A 17,029-nucleotide genomic window follows, 5' to 3' on the forward strand; every position below is an offset into this window, starting at 1 on the left:
ACAAAACATCTTAAAAACTCCCTTCCAGAAAACACTGATCAGTCCAAGATCTTGGAGGTTTAAGAAATGCTTGATATGTTATAGCGCTCTTGGCAACTGAGGTTTTTTGAGGTCTCCAAATTGTTGGAACAGGGAGGTTTCCTGAAAACACACATCACATTACACAAACCCTATTGCATCATATCATGATTTCCGTTACTCCTTTCCACGATTAGCTTTTAATTATGGTTTCCTGAAAAGACCAAAGTGGCTGGTCTCACATAACACACTAATCCAGAAGAAGACTTAGTTTGAGGTGAGAACCTGGCCAAACTCTGCGCCTGTGAACTCTCGTGTCACATGAGTTCTTCCTTAGTTCTGCAGAGTTTCAAATGAGTTACTTTAAACTTAGTTCTGGAGCACAGTGGAAGACCAAATCATACTGATTTAAAAGGTTCAGTGTTGTTGCCTATTTATTTGGCTACATTTTTCCTTACAGGTGCAAAATGCCAGTAATTTGTTGATCAAACCTCTTGAAAAATTCCGTAAGGAGCAAATTGGATTCACCAAAGTAAGTTCTCCGTCTAACTCCATTTTATTTGTAACGTAACTGTATTAAGAGGAGATGTCATTCTTTTTGTGTGATTCTCAATGCTCATTCAAAGTATCTCTAGCCAGTTCCTAAAAAGAAATAAATTGCAGAGTAGTATCTCAGATGGTTACATTTATTAGTAGTTATTTTTTTAAAATACTTTTTTAAAAATTAGGATGTTCTGACTTTGCTCTTTCCATATTGTCCGCTACGCAATAGTCTCCTGTGCAGACTATTAATATTGTAAAACAGCTGAAGGAATACAAACATCTTTGAATTGGCCTTCTGGAAAGTCACAAAACTAACCTTCACATTTGATTATTTGTTAAGGGCCACTTTTTACTCAGTCAAGAGGGAGTCTCTCCTTTCAAGGAGCTCCTTGGAGGTGAGGGACTTTTCCCAGCCTTTCTGTTTGGGCCAGCTGGACCCAGGGACACTTGCAGAAGGGGGTCCCAGTCCTAGAGTCTAGACCAGCAGCTCATCCTTGCTGGATTTCAGGGTGAGGAAAAAAGTTCAAAGGCCTCCTTCTCTCTCGTGGGGTACCGTATTGTTTATTCCTTTTTAATTTGGGGGCACAACATGGCTCCTGCAGTGTCTAGAAAAATGGGAGTGATGGCAGGGGTGGGTTCTACTTACCTTTACTACCAGTTTGCAATGGGAGCATGCATGCGCACTCATTTCTGCGGATGCGCAGATTGTACCTTATGACGTACGGGCGGGTGGGCGGAGCCTCCTGCCGCTTTTACTACCGGTTCTCAAGAACCGGACAGAACCGGGAGCAACCCACCACTGGGTGATGGTGATGGAAAGGGGTGGTGGTGACAGCAGTCTGTAAATAGGCGGACGGGGGAGATGACTGGAAAGGGGGAAGTGAAGCAAGAATCTAGTCCCAAGAATTTAAGCAAAACAGTTCAGAAGATTCCTTCCCCCCCCCCCCCCCCCCCCGGCCATAAATAAGATCTTGTGAACATTTTACAAATGACATTTTAAAAATTATTGATAGTTACATTATAGCAGAGCAAAATACTTTTCAAACCCCCATAATAATTAATTGACCAGGGTTATTCTTTGTTCTTCTGTGATTTTTGGCATTCCTGATTTCCCTATGTACTGTTTTATCTTGTCTTCCTCTATTTTCCCCTGGTTATATAGATTCGTATAAAATTTCTTAATAATTTCTTTTTTGGCCTCTTTACTATGTTGAATTTCTCCTTTATCGTCTTTCAATTGGTATATCATTCTTTTTTTCTGTTCTTTTTTCAGTTTATAGGCTAGCCATCTGCCCATTTTATTTGCGTGTTCGAAATAATTTTGTTTCGCCATTTTTATTTTTTGGGCTAGTTCTATTTGGTTTATCAAATTCAATTTATGCTTAATCATTTCCCATTCTTCTCTTATTGTTTTGTTCTGGGGCTTTTCCTGGAGTTTTTGTTCTATTTGTTTTAGGTCTTTCTCTAAATTATCTAATTGTTTTTTCTTCAAAGTTATTCTTCAAAGAATAACTCTCAATAGGCCAATAACCAAATTAGAATTAGATGAAGTACTGAAAAAGCAAAAAAACAATAAAACACCAGGACCCGACTGGCTACCGATAGAAATATACAAAACAATGCAAGAAGTATTGGGAGAGAATATGTTGCGATTATATAATGAAGCTATGGAGAAAGCCAAAATACCAAATTCATGGACAGAAGCCATAATAACAATCATTCCAAAAGAAGATACAGATCTCCAGTTAATACAAAACTATAGACCTATTTCATTATTGAATGCCGATTACAAAATATTTGCAGCAATCTTGGCCGAAAGGATCAAATCAGTATTAAATACATATATACACCCAGACCAAAATGGATTTCTGCCGGGACGCCAAATAAAGAACAACATGAGAATAGTACTTAATGCTCTAGAATATTATGAATCACATCCGGAGAAGCAGGCAGCGTTGGTTTTTCTTGACGCCCAAAAGGCCTTCGATAATCAAAATTGGAAATTTATGATTGAACAACTACAAAATATGCAAATTGGGGAAAAATTTGGGAAAATTATAGCAGAAATCTATACCAAGCAATCAGCAAGGATAATTATGAATGATGACATAACAGACAAATTTAATATAACAAAAGGAGTCAGACAAGGCTGTCCACTTTCCCCCTTACTATATATTCTGTCATTGGAAATCCTGTTGAAAAAAATTAGAGAAGACCAAGGAATTAAAGGTTTAAGGATCAATAGAGAAGAATACAAAGCTCAAGCCTTTGCTGATGACCTAGTGTTTTTGACAGAAAATCCTATGGAATCTATACCTAATTTGTTCCAAAAAATAGAAGAATTTGGAGAAGTGGCCGGACTAAAAATTAATAAAAGTAAATCGAAGCTAATTGTAAAAAACCTTACGGAAATCCAAACAAAAGAATTGACAGATAATATACAAATCCAAACAACAAAAAAAATAAAATATCTAGGAATCTGGTTATCTACAAGAACATCAGCAATTAAAGAAAACAATTATGATAAATTACTAGAACAAACAAAGAAAGACTTAGAAAAATGGGAAAATTTACACATTTCATTCCTAGGAAGAATTTCGGCCATCAAAATGTCTATATTACCTAAATTTTTATATTTGTTTCAGGTCACCCCAATTAAAATAGATAAACCGTTTTTTGAAAAGCTGAATAAAATAACATCTAAATTTATATGGCAAGGGAAAAGGCCACGAATAAAATTTAAGCTGCTTCAGGATACAAAAGATAGAGGAGGAGCTGCACTCCCTGACTGGGAGGTATATTACCAAGCAGCAGTACTATCGTGGGTCAAAGATTGGATAGAATTAAAGGACTCTAGAATTTTAACAATTGAGGGACACGAACTCCAAACTGGCTGGCACTCCTTTATGTGGGATGAGAAATACAAAACACATTCATATTTTAAAAAACACACAATAAGAAACTCATTATTACAAATTTGGCTTAAAATTAAAAAACAACATTATATGAAGATACCAAATTGGCTAGCACCAGCAGAATCAATTAGGCACCCAAATTTAACAGATAAGACAAAAATAATTAGATATAAAGATATAATTGACTATCAAGGCAAATTAAAGACAAAACAACAATTGGAGACAGATTTACACAGAGAAATAGACTGGTAGATTTATACTCAAATACAATCCAAATACAGAGAACATATAAAAACATATGAAATTTATAATCAAAAACAAGAAATAGATAAAATTATATTAGATTCAGAAAATAAATTAATTAGTAGAATTTATAAATTTCTTCTACGCTATAAATTAGAAGAAGAGACAGTCAAAGAAACGATGATTAAGTGGGCTCAAAACATCAAGCACACAATACCTTTGGAAAAATGGGAAAAGTTCTGGCAGGTAAACCTAAATTTAACGAAAGCAATGGTGTACAAGGAAAACCAACTGAAAATGTTTTATCGGTGGCATATGTCTCCAACCAGATCGGCAAAAATACAACCTAAAAATAGCCCGATTTGTTGGAAGTGCAAAAAGGCACAAGGGACTTTCTATCATTTATGGTGGACGTGCCCGGCAGCAAAGAAATTTTGGTCTAACATCAAAAAATGGTTGGAACAAATAACAAAAACACAGATTGAAAAAGAACCAGAAACATTTCTATTAGGAATCTTTAACAAATCATATCCTAAGGATATCAAATATCTCACAATTCACATATTAACTGCTGCAAGAATAACCTATGCAAAAAATTGGAAGCAAGAAAAAATACCAAGTGAAACAGAAGTAATAGGGAAAATTTTAGAATGCGCTGAAATGGATAGGTTAACCAAAGAATTACAAGAAAGAGAAGAATCAGACTATTATAAAATATGGAATAATTGGTATAATTGGTTAAAAATCAGAAATATACAAAAAATATAGGGGAAATATTACTGATTTAAATATATATATATATATTTCTTCTTAAGCATTTTTTCAGAGTGACGTTCTACAATTCTACTTATGATATATTCCTTCACCTGTCCTTAATCTAATAACATTTTTTATTATATATATATATATATATATATATATATATATATATATATATATATGTAGAATTGTAGAATGTCACTCTGAAAAAATGCTTAAGAAGAAATTACACTCTTTTTGTGTATATGTTGTATAAATGGTTGTTGTGTATATGTTACGTATGTCTTTTTTAATATTTATATTCAATAAAAACTACTTTTACAAATAATTAATTGACCAGGACATGGTAGAGCTCCCAGTGGTTTCTCAAAGTTTCTGCCTCCTTCATTGCTACTCAGATCACTGCTCCATTTTGGAAGAAAATAAATGTGGGAACAGTCTGGCTGAGTATGACTTTAAATTGGGTGTATCTATGCATTTTTACTTGATGGAATCCATGTCAGAATTAAAACATGTAATATAGTTTTATCAAAAGCTCAAAAATACTTTTAAAGCGGACATTTCTGGAATATTTCAAGCATAGGCTAAGAAATAGTATTCCCAAAAGTCCTGTAGTGGATTTATGACCTTAAAAATGATAAAATGTTGTCCACAGATCTAAGATTCAGGTTGATTTATCAAAAAATTGTATTTAGGGTAGATTGGAGTCCATGAAGAACATATTTGAAAGGATGAACATCAGATTTTCTACCCTGGAAATATTAAAAAAAATTGCAGGTTCCTTGACTCACATGATACAGTTGTGTGATCAGTTAGCGCCTTTTTGGGATAGCATATTCATGTATAGAAGCAGATTTGTGGGAAAATATTTATCAAAGCACAGAGTTCCAGACACAAATTATTACTAAAATCTGATAAAAACAATTTAAAATGGAATTGGATAAAATACAATTTAAAATGAAATTGGAATAAAATACAGTTTAAAATGATAGCTTTGATTAGCCTATAGGCCATATCAAAGCACAAGTGCAAACACATATCGCCAATAAAATCTTATACAAATAATTTAAAATAAGAGTAGGGTAAAATACAATAGTTATAGGATAAGATACAATATAATTTAATACATAAATATATATAATAGAATAAAATGACATAAAATTATATTTCAGTATCACTCTTACAATCTACCCCAATCAGTCCCACGTATGCAGATCTCGACCGAACCGTTTTGTTTGAGTGCTGTGCTGTGTTAAATGTTATTTTCAGGTTCTGGCTGCACATAAAGTAAGTTGTTATGATACGGGGATCCCATGGGTCATTTGTTTGGTATATGGACCAAGGTACCTGTCTCTCACCCTCTTATACAAGCAACGGTCAAATAGGATGTGAGCCAGGACTTCTACCTCTGCCTCGCAAATACAGAGGCACTCATTGTAAGGTATAGAATGGAATCTCCCATATGTCTCCCGGCGAGATATGTCAGGGCAGTGGTGGCCAGCCGCTCGACCGGCGTGAAGAACAGGGAGGGGAGGGCACGTCCTCCCCTTCCTCCCCCTCCAGCCTTGCCTCCTCACCTTGTGTTGTTTGCACGGCAAGCAATCCAGTGGTGGGTTTCAAAATTTTTTACTACCGGTTCTGTGGGTGTGGCTTGGTGGGCGTGGCAGGGGAAAGATACTGTAAAATCTCCATTCCTTCCCCACTTCAGGGGAAGGTTACTGCAAAATCCCCATTTCCTCCCGATCATCTGGGACTTGGGAGGCAGAGTAAAGTGGTTCGGGAATAACGAGAGGCACAACCAAGCAAGTGACAACAGCTCTTTAATATTCAGTGAGACTTCAGCAAAAACTCAGAGGCTGCAGCCCTCCTTATATACAATCCAGGAGGGACTGTCAGCCAATCAGAAACTTAGGCAGGTTTGAATTTCCCGCTGAAAAGTATCAATACATAACACCCTTCCCTTCCCAGAAGGCACTAACATTCAAATATTTACATAAGTACACACAAAATCTCGCAGGTGCCCAGGCCAAGTTCTCGTCCTAGTTGACCTGCGCAGTTCAGTGTTTGGTTGGGCATGGAGCTGGTCGGAGGGACTTTCTGTCTCTCCCGGCTCCGCCAATGGAACCTCCTGGATTTTGTCCGGGGCGTGGTTATCCCCGGCTGGGAGTGGCGATTCGCTTGGGCAGCGCTGGAACCAGGGCTTGTCAGCTAAGTATTCTCGCGAACCCGGGCTTGAGTTAGCTGTTTTGGGAAAGTTGTTGTAGTTAGGTTCGGAGATGTCTAAATTGATGTTTGCTTCCCAGAAGGCTAGGGAGCTGCTTCGTGACGATGGTCAGCGGCAGGTCTCTTTCGTAGTCTCCGTAGGTGACTCGGAACGTGCCCATGCCTTCGAGGGGGACTCGGTTCCCCTGGTAGTCTAGGATGTGCAGTCTCTGCTTGGAGAGCTGGTCCTTCCGGAACGATGGCAGGAGGGTCTTTAGGGTCGCCCATGACATTATGGAGAGAGCTGATCTGGTGTCGATCTCCATCGAGCATGGCTTGCCGTTGATTTCGACCACCGTGCTGACCTTGTCCTCGATCGCCGTGCTGGCCTGGTCTATGTGTATGCTGTGGCCATCTCGCGGTTCAATTTTGCGCCATTTTTTCGCGCCGCCATCTCTCATTGGATGCTTCTGGCGCATCGATTCCGGTTGGCTGCGGCGCTCACGTGGTTGGTGTTTTCTGGGCAGAATGGCTCTACAGACTCGCGCCAGGTGCCCTTTTTTCTCGCAACGCCTGCAAATAGCCTCTCTGTATTTGCAGGACAGTCTATCATGGTGCCCTCCACAGCTGGGACAGCTTCGCCGAGGGCTGCCTGTGTCTTTCCTCTGGTGCTCCGTTCGGAAGACGTCCTCATCTGACTCGGACTCCGAGCTGGATCCGGCGTCTTCCCTATGCACCGGGGCAGACTTGGGACTGTCTTTGCTGGTCAGCGGACGCTGCAGCGTTTCCGCGGCTTTTGTGGAGGCTTCATGAGCCCTGGCCTCGTCTAGGGCTCCAGCAAGCGTTAAATCAGGCTTGGCGAGCAGGCGCCGTTGTAGCCTAATGTCCCGAACGCCACAGATTAGTTGCTCAAGCAACGCATTGTCCAAGTCCCTATAGTCGCAATGAGTTGTGGCTTTTCTCAGGCTGGCCATATACGCGCTGACCGGTTCTCCCTCTCGTTGAATGCGCTGTCTGAGTTAGTATCGTTGCACGAACTTGGAGGGCACGGGAGCGTAGTGGGCCCGGAGCGTGGCCATCAGGGTGTCCCAGGAGACGGTCTGGACCGGCGTCGGCTCACACAGTGACTCTGCCATCTCGAACACGTCCGGTCCGCAGTGGCTTAAGAAGAGGGCTCTCTTCCGATTAGCGGAGAGCCCTTGCATGTCGCTGGCTTCAAGCGAGCATTCAAACCTCGTCAGGTACGAGACCCATTTTTCACGGGTCGGATCGAAAGGCTTGGGCGGAACGTAGGCAGATATGTTCGGTATGCCGCCTGTAGTTCACCTCGTCGCCTAGCTGAAGCTCGTGGTCTCACTGGTTCGCTTCTTGTGACCTCTATCCCACCTTCGTCGCCAATAAAGTGGTTCGGGAATAACGAGAGGCACAACCAAGCAAGTGACAACAGCTCTTTAATATACAGTGAGACTTCAGCAAAAACTCAGAGGCTGCAGCCCTCCTTATATACAATCCAGGAGGGACTGTCAGCCAATCAGAAACTTAGGCAGGTTTGAATTTCCCGCTGAAAAGTATCAATACATAACACAGAGAATAGATGGGGGCGGGGCCAGTAAGAATTTTTACTACTGGTTCTCCGAACTACTCAAAATTTCTGCTACCGGTTCTCCAGAACTGGTCAGAACCTGCTGAAACCCACCTCTGAAGCAACCAGAGGAAATGGCGGGACTGGCTTGTAAGTAGTTGGTAGGGGGCTTATTTTTGGGGGTGGCTTATTTTAATACAAGCGCTGAAAAGCCCGATTGGGCTTAGTATCCGGAGAGGTCTTAGTTTTGAGGAAACACAGTAATATTTGTTACTATGGCAGAGATTTTATGATTTCATAGAATAATATTTTGTTCTGTTCATTTAGAGTAATGAATTCTTTAGTAAATGTTGTTTACTAATCTCCTGGTTCCTAGGCCAGTACTTTTAACCACTACACCAAACTGGGTCTCGTATCATAGTCTGTAATGTCTATGAACTATACTTTTAATATTAATAGAAAGTACAATTCATATACAGTAGTAAAGTCTAAGGGTTTAAGAGTTCATTTGTGGTTAACAATCTGCATAATTTTGTTATTAATCTGTTTTTCTATTACTTTAATTATTCCTGGACTCAGTGCAAATTACATTTTACACAGCGTCTGTGTTAGAAATAAACTGATTTTCTCCACAGCAGAATAAAGGTGAGATACAGAAGATGGGCATTCCGTTCAGATTTGCTCATGCAAATTTTGGGCAAATCATAGGAAAAAGTAATCTGAGAATCCTCCATTTACAGGGCTCATTGGCTAAGTTCAAACATAGTTGTGTGTGTGTGTGTGTGTGTGTGTGTGTGTGTGTGTGTGAACCAAACACTTACATTTTGGGCTTGAGGAGGCATTGCCCAGCCAGAAATTGGGATTATATGAAAATAATATTAGCAAAGATTTTGAGCATAATCAGAATAATTTTCCTTCCTCTCCAAACATCCAAGTTTTAACATTTTGAGTGAATTCTGATTTTGGCTCTTCCATTTGTGCTCAGTGGATCCTAATAGAAGCTTGTGCAAATTCTCTTTCCATAGGAAAGGAAGAAAAAGTTTGAGAAGGATGGGGAGAAGTTTTACTCCATGCTGGACCGCCACCTGCATTTATCTTCCAAGAAAAAGGAGTCTCAACTTCAAGAGGTAAAGGAGAGGCTGACGGTTGGGTGGTGGTCAGAGAATTTTGTTTGACAGAAAGGTCAATGCGGCTGTCTGTTGTTTATTTATATCCGGCCATTTCTTCAGGATATCAAGGCACAGCTGTTGCTCTGCATTTCCCCCCTGCTTCTTCTTCCTTTTCTGCCTGCCAGGAAGTTTTGTCCCACCAGTGGATCAAGCCCACTGACCCCCCACCCCACCCCACCCCAGCAAACAGATTGGCACTAAGGCTATCAATCAATGGTTGAACTGATAGAACAGGCCACAATCATACAGCTGTTGCATTCATTACATCTGCTTATTTTGGCACTCCTCTGGCAAGCCAAAGCATTCTGGGCTTTTCATTTTATCCTCAGTGGCCAGCCAAGAGGGAACAAGAGCCACCTCTGCAACAACTTTGTCCGTTAGGTTGGTCTGAGAAAGCAGCCCTTGGGCCTAGGCCAGCTACTCAGTTCTGCTGGCTAAGAGGGGGCCAATCCTGGATTTTGCTAGTCTGGGCCCCCCACCTCGCCTGGCTTCCACATCCGTGAGCAGGGCCTAGAGCTGGACCCAAGTTGTCAGTGAGTCTCTTCATGAAGACGGTTTGGAGAGCCAGCTTGGTCTGGTGGTTAAGGCTCCAGGCTTGGAAAGCAGGAGGCGGTGAGTTCAAGTCCCGCCTTAGCCATGAAAGCTAGCTGGATGACCTTTGGCCTGTCACGCTCTCAGCCCAACCCACCTCATAGGGTTGTGGTGGGGAAAATAGGAGGAGGAGGAAGAGGTGTTGGATATGTTCGCTGCCTTGAGTTATTTGTAAATGTAATAAAGGTGGAATATAAATAAAAATTCACCAACTGGCAAAATTGTGTGTTAAGTAATAGAGGGAATTAGTTGAACTTTTTTATTTATTTTCCTCCTATTTGTTATGTAAAGTATTGTTGATTTGCCCACTTTAATGGGCTCTTTGAAATGAATGCAAGTCTCAAATAGGAATTCTGGCTAGTAGAACTAATACAGTTTGTTCTTGGGAAACAATTCAAAACACACGGTATTTTCTGTTCTGGGGTATTTTCCTCCCCTCCCTGTCTTTCTACTTTTAGAAATAGTCTTCAGCTGCTCATAGATTTATAGCTTCCTTAATTGCAGCAGAAAGAAAATCATGTAGTATTTCCTTTCTTTCTTTTTTTCTGCTCAGGCTGATTTGTTGGTTGATAAAGAGCGACACGTTTTTTTTGAATCTTCTCTGGAATATGTTTATCAAATCCAAGAAGTGCAGGAGAGCAAGAAATTCAGTATTGTGGAGCCTGTAAGTCTGATGCCTCCCCCCGCTCCCCCCCCCTCGCCTAGACTGACCGACTAGATTTTACAACCTTTTTAAAATTGTATTGGAACTTCAGAACTGGGTAGTAAGTACCTTTTGGGCGGTCTGTCATAATTTTGAACAGTCACTAAGTGGCTGATCATACGTAGAAGACTACCTATGTACTCTTTAGTGTAAGCCTTTATAATTATTTGTTTCAGAAATGCTTTTATTCTTAAAGAGAAAAGAAAGAAAATGTGAAAAAAAAGTAAATAAAAATTTTCATGAAGGTGAAATTGGTCTTCAATAGTCTTTTGCATTTCCTTTTGTTTTTATTTCATTTTGCTATAAGTAGAAATTGAGGGTTTCTCTTGGTTGTAAAGTGACCAAAAGCAGGAAAGTGAAATGTGCAGAGTTTCACACAGAAATAAATAGTTCCATTCCATTTAGAAGTGGTAGAAAATTGGTTCTGTATTCTCTATAAACTATATAGACTTAAGTCTGCATAAGAAATGATTTACCTGTACCAGCTAACCCTAAAAGTTGCAAAAGAGGGCTTAAACGTTGTTGGGCCATACCTACCACTTCTATTATATTCAAACATTGTTGTCCTTGATTTAGAGAAAATATGTAATAAATTATTATATAATTAATAAATTAGAATTAGAATTAAAGGGAAAAAACTATTCCGCACAATCAGTTGAGGCCTCAGTGAGGAAGATTAGTTGCTTATGTTTCCTCTGGGTGTGAACCTAGTCCGAATCTTTTAACTTGCCAGGCGCCTGGGATGGCCATCAGCTCTGCTTGGCCAGTGGTGAAACCAGTTCTAATTGGTTGCAAAGTCATTTGGCAGCACGTTCCCCCTGCAGAGGCCCAGTTCCATTTTTGGCATGGTCTGTGGCTTTGGCCTGTACAATTTTTAGAATATTATCATTCTTCCCTGCACAGGTGTTGGCTTTTCTTCATAGCCTCTTCACTTACAACAACCTGACTGTGGAGCTCACACAAGATTTCCTTCCATACAAGCAACAGCTTCAGCTCAGTTTGCAAAATGTAAGTGAATTTCCAATATTCCCAGTTTCTTCCCACCTCTTCTTTTTAAGTGGAGAAGCAGCAATTCTTAGTGACAACTCTTATTCTCACCACTGATTTTTAGGCTTAGGCATGCACATTTTAACTCACTTTTTTTAAAAAAAATACAAGGAATCGGTTATGTTTAGAGAGCACTTGGTTCTATTTTCAACCTTTTTTTAACCCGAGACAGGGACATTTGAGAAACCCCAACCTGTGGCCTAGATTGATCCATGGGACCTGATGAATTTGTCTGCTGAAACTGCCCTGGGGGCCCCCTCAGTTATTCTGGGCCTTCCCCAAAGGCTGTGGGGGCAGCCAAGGAGTGTCTCAGGCAGTCTCTTGGTCAGCCAAGGACACCAGGCCTACACTGGAAGGGATCCCAGCTGCCACACTTACTTTCCCTGGAAGAGGGAAAGGTGGATCAGAGGGCCCCTCCAGGTGCTGAGCTGGACATGTTCCTCCACTTCTCCAACCTGAGGAAGGGAGAAATGGCTGTTCAGAGAAGAAATCTGGCTGTGTTGGTTCTATGCCTCCTCCTTCCTAGGAAACTGGTGGGTGTCCAGACATGGGACCTCTGGAGAAAGGGAGACTTGCCGTCCCTCAAACTCCTGCCGAGCTCAGTGGGAGAGAGCTGGTTTTAGAACAGCTTTGAACCCCAGTATCCAGGCTCTGGCCTCTTTCCCCAGGCTCCAGGGAAGAGCAAACCGTGTGTCGTGAATCAAATACGTTGAGCCTCTTTGGATAAATATTCTTCCCAAATGCGCAAAAGTTTTGTTTTGTACTTTGGGGAAAAAACCACCTTCCCTAAGCACCATGAAGGCAGGATGCAAAAGTATGCTTGATTGTTTAAAATATTTAAAAATTATCCCTTTGGCTAAACTTTTGGTAAGAGCCATTGTGATTACCATCCATTTATATTAAAGCTCCAGGATGGAAAATCGACTCTTCCACTGTTCTCTGTGGAGGCCCATTCCCAAAACAGCCCCACTGATCTTAGAATGTTTTACACACCTCTACTTCCTGCATATCTTTGCAAAGTCCCCAGGGTCACCTGGCCAGCCTCTGCTTGAAATGATTGCTAGACTGGTCCACCAAGATTAGCCTTCTTCTCTGGCTCTTTCATAGAAGACCATGGAAGTGTCCCATTGGCCATCTGAACATAAGGATTTTGCCTCCCAAATACGAATTGAGTCTTTTCTCCCGTTGCTCAATAGACAAGGAATCATTTCAGCAGCACGCGTGAAGAGCTGGAAGACCTCAAGAAAAGAATGAAAGAAGCCCCACTGACCTGCAAGCTCCCTGGCAAACCAGCCATTGAGGGATACCTCTATTCACAAGAAAAATGTAAGAGGCAGACTTGCTTTCTTAAACAAGGTTGTACAGAGCGGAATCCTGAAAGAGAAGAGTCACTCCTTGTGGCTATGGCTAAAACATGCCTTTGATTGAAGATCTTGGAAATAAGTGACCTCTGCTCTTCAGCTTGCCTCCTTGTAGACAGCCGAAGGTCCCTGTGCCCACTGATCTCATCAGAATTCACCTTTTGGTCAAGCCTTGGCCTAAAACTAATTGAAATGATAATGAAAGTTTGGGGGGGCGGGGAGGGCAAAACAATTCAAAAATTAATCTGGGAGATTGGTGCCTTAACTTGCCCAATTCAAACCTTCAAGCCATGATGATGATGATGATGATATTGATATCCATTCCATTGTGTCCAACTCTCCACATCTTCCGTTCTCACACTGCTTCCAGCCCTGCTCCCAAGCATCCCTGTTCTTCTTCCTTGAGGCTTCTGTCCCAATAAAGGGAGATCCCTTCAACCGTTTATGGGGCTTTAGCTGGAATCCTCACTATTCCTTTAAAAAAAATTACCAAGGATACAGGAAAATGAGGAACAATTAAAACGGAATCATTTCCTGCTTCCCCATGTTATGGATAGTCCTCAATTAGGATCAGAGTTTTTGTTGCAAAGCGATTTGGCCATTAGGTGTGACCAGGCCTCATTTTATGGCCTTTCCCCCATTTCCCTCCACTGGTTTTGCTCTTTGGGAGGGAAGATGGCAAATGGCAATCATGTGGCCCTAGGAAGGTGCACACTGTCATAAATATATGCAGTCACTAAATGAATAATCGTAATGGTAAATTTTAAATAATTGTAAGTTGAGGACTACTTGTACTTCCCCAGGCTGAACTCCCTCTGCTTGGGATCTAGCATGGCTGCAAATTGAATGGAGCTTATTCAGAGGGGCCCAAGCCAACCCTTCTCCCTTGAAGCGGGGGGGAGGGGGCATCCGATCCTCCAGAAGGGTTGGCCCCCGTGCTTCACAAGTTTTCCCGGGAAGTCTGCACACGAGTGCAGGTCCATCCCTGGGACAGTGGCCAAAGGAAGGGGCTGTGGAAGGCCTACATGGAGAAGTAGCACCTTGAAGAAGAGGTGCCTCACTCTTGCCAAAGCTTTTGGGTGAACGTTCCTGGGAATGTTCCATTTAGCTCCGAACAGGTTGTCCATCCTAAATTCTCCAGGGTTTCTCACAATATTCCTTCTGCACAATATCTCTTGCTGGCATAACTTGGCTAGAATCTCACTGATTTGTGTTCTGCTGATGGCCAAAGTTCTTAGATGTTCCAGCAGTTCCTCTCATCTTCTGAATTCTTCTTTTTCTTCTTGTTGTTATTATCAGATTTTTATCCCACCTGTATTTGTGTGTGTGTGTGTGTGTGTGTGTAAAATGTCAACTCAAGATGACAAACCTACCTAATACTCCTGCCACGTATTCCACCACCACAATAACCTTGTGAGGTGGGTTGGGCTGAGAGAGAATGATTGGCCCAGTTACACAACCAGCTTTCGTGCCATCTCTACTATACAGAATTTCATTATAGTATATTGAAATGGATAGTTACTGTCTCTCTTTTGAGATCCTTCAGCATATCCGTTCAAGCTTGGAGATCTTCTGGAAGGCTTTCTTGTTTCTCCATGTCAATCATCATGTCAATCATCCATCTCTGTATAGAGGTGGTTGAAATACTGCTTTGTGTCCCTGAATTTTTTTCTTCGGTACCTATCTGGGAGCATTGTCTTTCTTGACTTTGGCTTCTCTTTTTGTAATTCCCATGGTTTGTTCCCAAGTAGGATGAATAAGGCATTAGTAAATTAAGTAAAGGTTCCTCTGTATATGCTACCTGTATAATAATAACAACGGAATGCACTTCAGTTTTTCTGGAGAATCAGAATCAAGGGCAGAGTATTCAATTCTAGATTAGCTCTCTTGAGCTCTGTGAAGCCCAAAGGGGGACTGAGAAGCTGTAGTGTCTTACATCTGAGTCTAGACCTTCTTTCAGGGAGAAATAGTTACTACCGAAGAGAATTAAGGGATCCTGCCCTAAAGACCAGTTTTAACCGGTACTTGAGGTGTCCCAGTCTCATGCTAGTCCCTACAGAAATAACTGGGGTTGTGGAAAAGAACATTTGCACACCTGAAGGCACATAGAACATCCCTCTCAAATCAATCTTGACCTTGGGGACTGACATCAAATGGCGTCTCGCAGGAATGTGAGGTAAATAATTGCAACACAGGGTTTGAGCTATTCTTGGGTCTCTTAAGTCAAGCTGATCACCATGGAATCCCCATCATTTTTTTAAAAATAATTTTTATTAATATATTCTATGCACCAATACACAAATGAAATATACAATCCTGCAACCATGGTGTAATGTGAGTACATTGTCCATAAATATAAAGTCATTCCTTTATACATACATACTTGCCATCATATATATACATCTTCATATATCTATTCTATCCCACCTTTTCTGGACCCAATCGTACCATACCTTCCAACTGTTATAAAATTCTGAATCTTTTTTACCATTGATCAATCTAGTTAATCTATCTGATTCCGCACACTCATTAATTTTATATATTATTTTCAAATCCATCGGTAAGTATTGATTTTTCCACTCCTGCGCATACGCTAATCTTGCTGCAGTAATAACGTGAATCAACAAGAACCGTATACCTGATTTAACATTCAAAGGTTTTGCCCCCAACAGGAAAATCTCGGGCCTTAATTCCAAATTGATCTGTGTAATTTCCAAAATCCATTGCCGTATTTTTTCCAATATTTAACCGCCTGTGGGCAGGTCCACCATTGGTGAAAATAAGTTCCATTACTGTAACCGCATTTCCAACAGCAGGAAGATGTCCCGGGAAACATTTTAGCTAGTCTCGCAGGGGGGAGATGCCACTGGTAGACCATTTTATATATGTTTTCTTTCTATGAAGAAGCCATGGTTAATTTCATATTTTTCAACCAAATCTGTTCCCATTGCTGGAAGTCAAGGGGATATCCAAAATTTCGCCCCCACGCTATCATACAGTCCTTCACTACATCCTGTCCTATCTGCAGAGACAATAAATATGCGTAACATTTAGATAGTACCCCTTTCCCTCCTTCTAATAATATCTTATCCAATTCTTGTATTTTATGGTAAAGTCCTTCTTTATATAAATCTTTTTTATACCTGGAGTGCACTTGGGAATAAGACCACCAGTCTATCTTATATCCTTGAAGATTTAATAATTCTCGTGACTTCGGATTACCCTGAACATCCAAAAAGACTTCATACGCCAAAGTTTTCCTCCCTTTATATATAATGTTGGGTAGATCTGAGCTTCCTGCGCCGAAATCCAACATGGAACTTTTGAATATACTCTTCTTCTAATCTTTTCCCAAGTGTACCCAAGAGTCCTATGTAAATAGCGATCATCAAAGTGTCTGGGACGGCCGGACGCTCCTGGCCATAGAAAATAGTGCCAGCCATGTTGAAGACCGGCTCCCTCAAATGTCAAAAGTCGTCTCTTTTGTAGGATCATTCATTCTTTCACCCAAATCAAGTTCGCTGCTTGGTGATAGAGCTCCCAATTTGGGAGGTCCAAGTCCTTCTCTGTTTTTGGGTTCTTGTAACATTTTAAGTCTAATCCACAGCTTCTTCCCCTGCCAGATAAACTTGGATATACTCCTATCCAAATTTGTAAAAAAATCTTTATTCAACCTTACCAGGGCTGTTTGGAATAGAAATAGCCATTTGGGTAACACGCACATCTTAATGGTTGCCACCCTTCCCAAAATTGATAGCTGGAAATTTTTCCATCTTTCTAGATCTCTGAGCATCTGGTTGTAAAGAGGAAGATAGTTATCCTCCTTTATGGACAGCATCTGGCAGTCAACCATATACCCAGATACTTAATTTTATTTGTCATTCTTAAACCCATTA

General features: G+C 40.9%; 1 protein-coding gene across 2 annotated transcripts in view; it reads left to right on the top strand.

Moving 5' to 3' along the window:
- OPHN1 (oligophrenin 1) overlaps positions 1 to 17,029 on the top strand; it is a 118,195-nt gene that overhangs the window by 39,973 nt on the left and 61,193 nt on the right. For both annotated transcript variants that reach the window (XM_070951838.1, XM_070951839.1), the window contains exons 4-8: positions 479 to 550; positions 9,288 to 9,389; positions 10,576 to 10,686; positions 11,629 to 11,733; positions 12,969 to 13,098. In XM_070951838.1, coding sequence (XP_070807939.1) covers positions 479 to 550; positions 9,288 to 9,389; positions 10,576 to 10,686; positions 11,629 to 11,733; positions 12,969 to 13,098 — 520 coding nt within the window. The remainder of the gene's footprint in view (positions 1 to 478; positions 551 to 9,287; positions 9,390 to 10,575; positions 10,687 to 11,628; positions 11,734 to 12,968; positions 13,099 to 17,029) is intronic.

This window comes from Pituophis catenifer, unplaced genomic scaffold (assembly GCF_029215685.1).
Source record: "Pituophis catenifer annectens isolate HBS135680 unplaced genomic scaffold, rPitCat1.0.hap2 SCAF_11, whole genome shotgun sequence".
Taxonomy (NCBI): Eukaryota; Metazoa; Chordata; class Lepidosauria; order Squamata; family Colubridae; genus Pituophis; species Pituophis catenifer.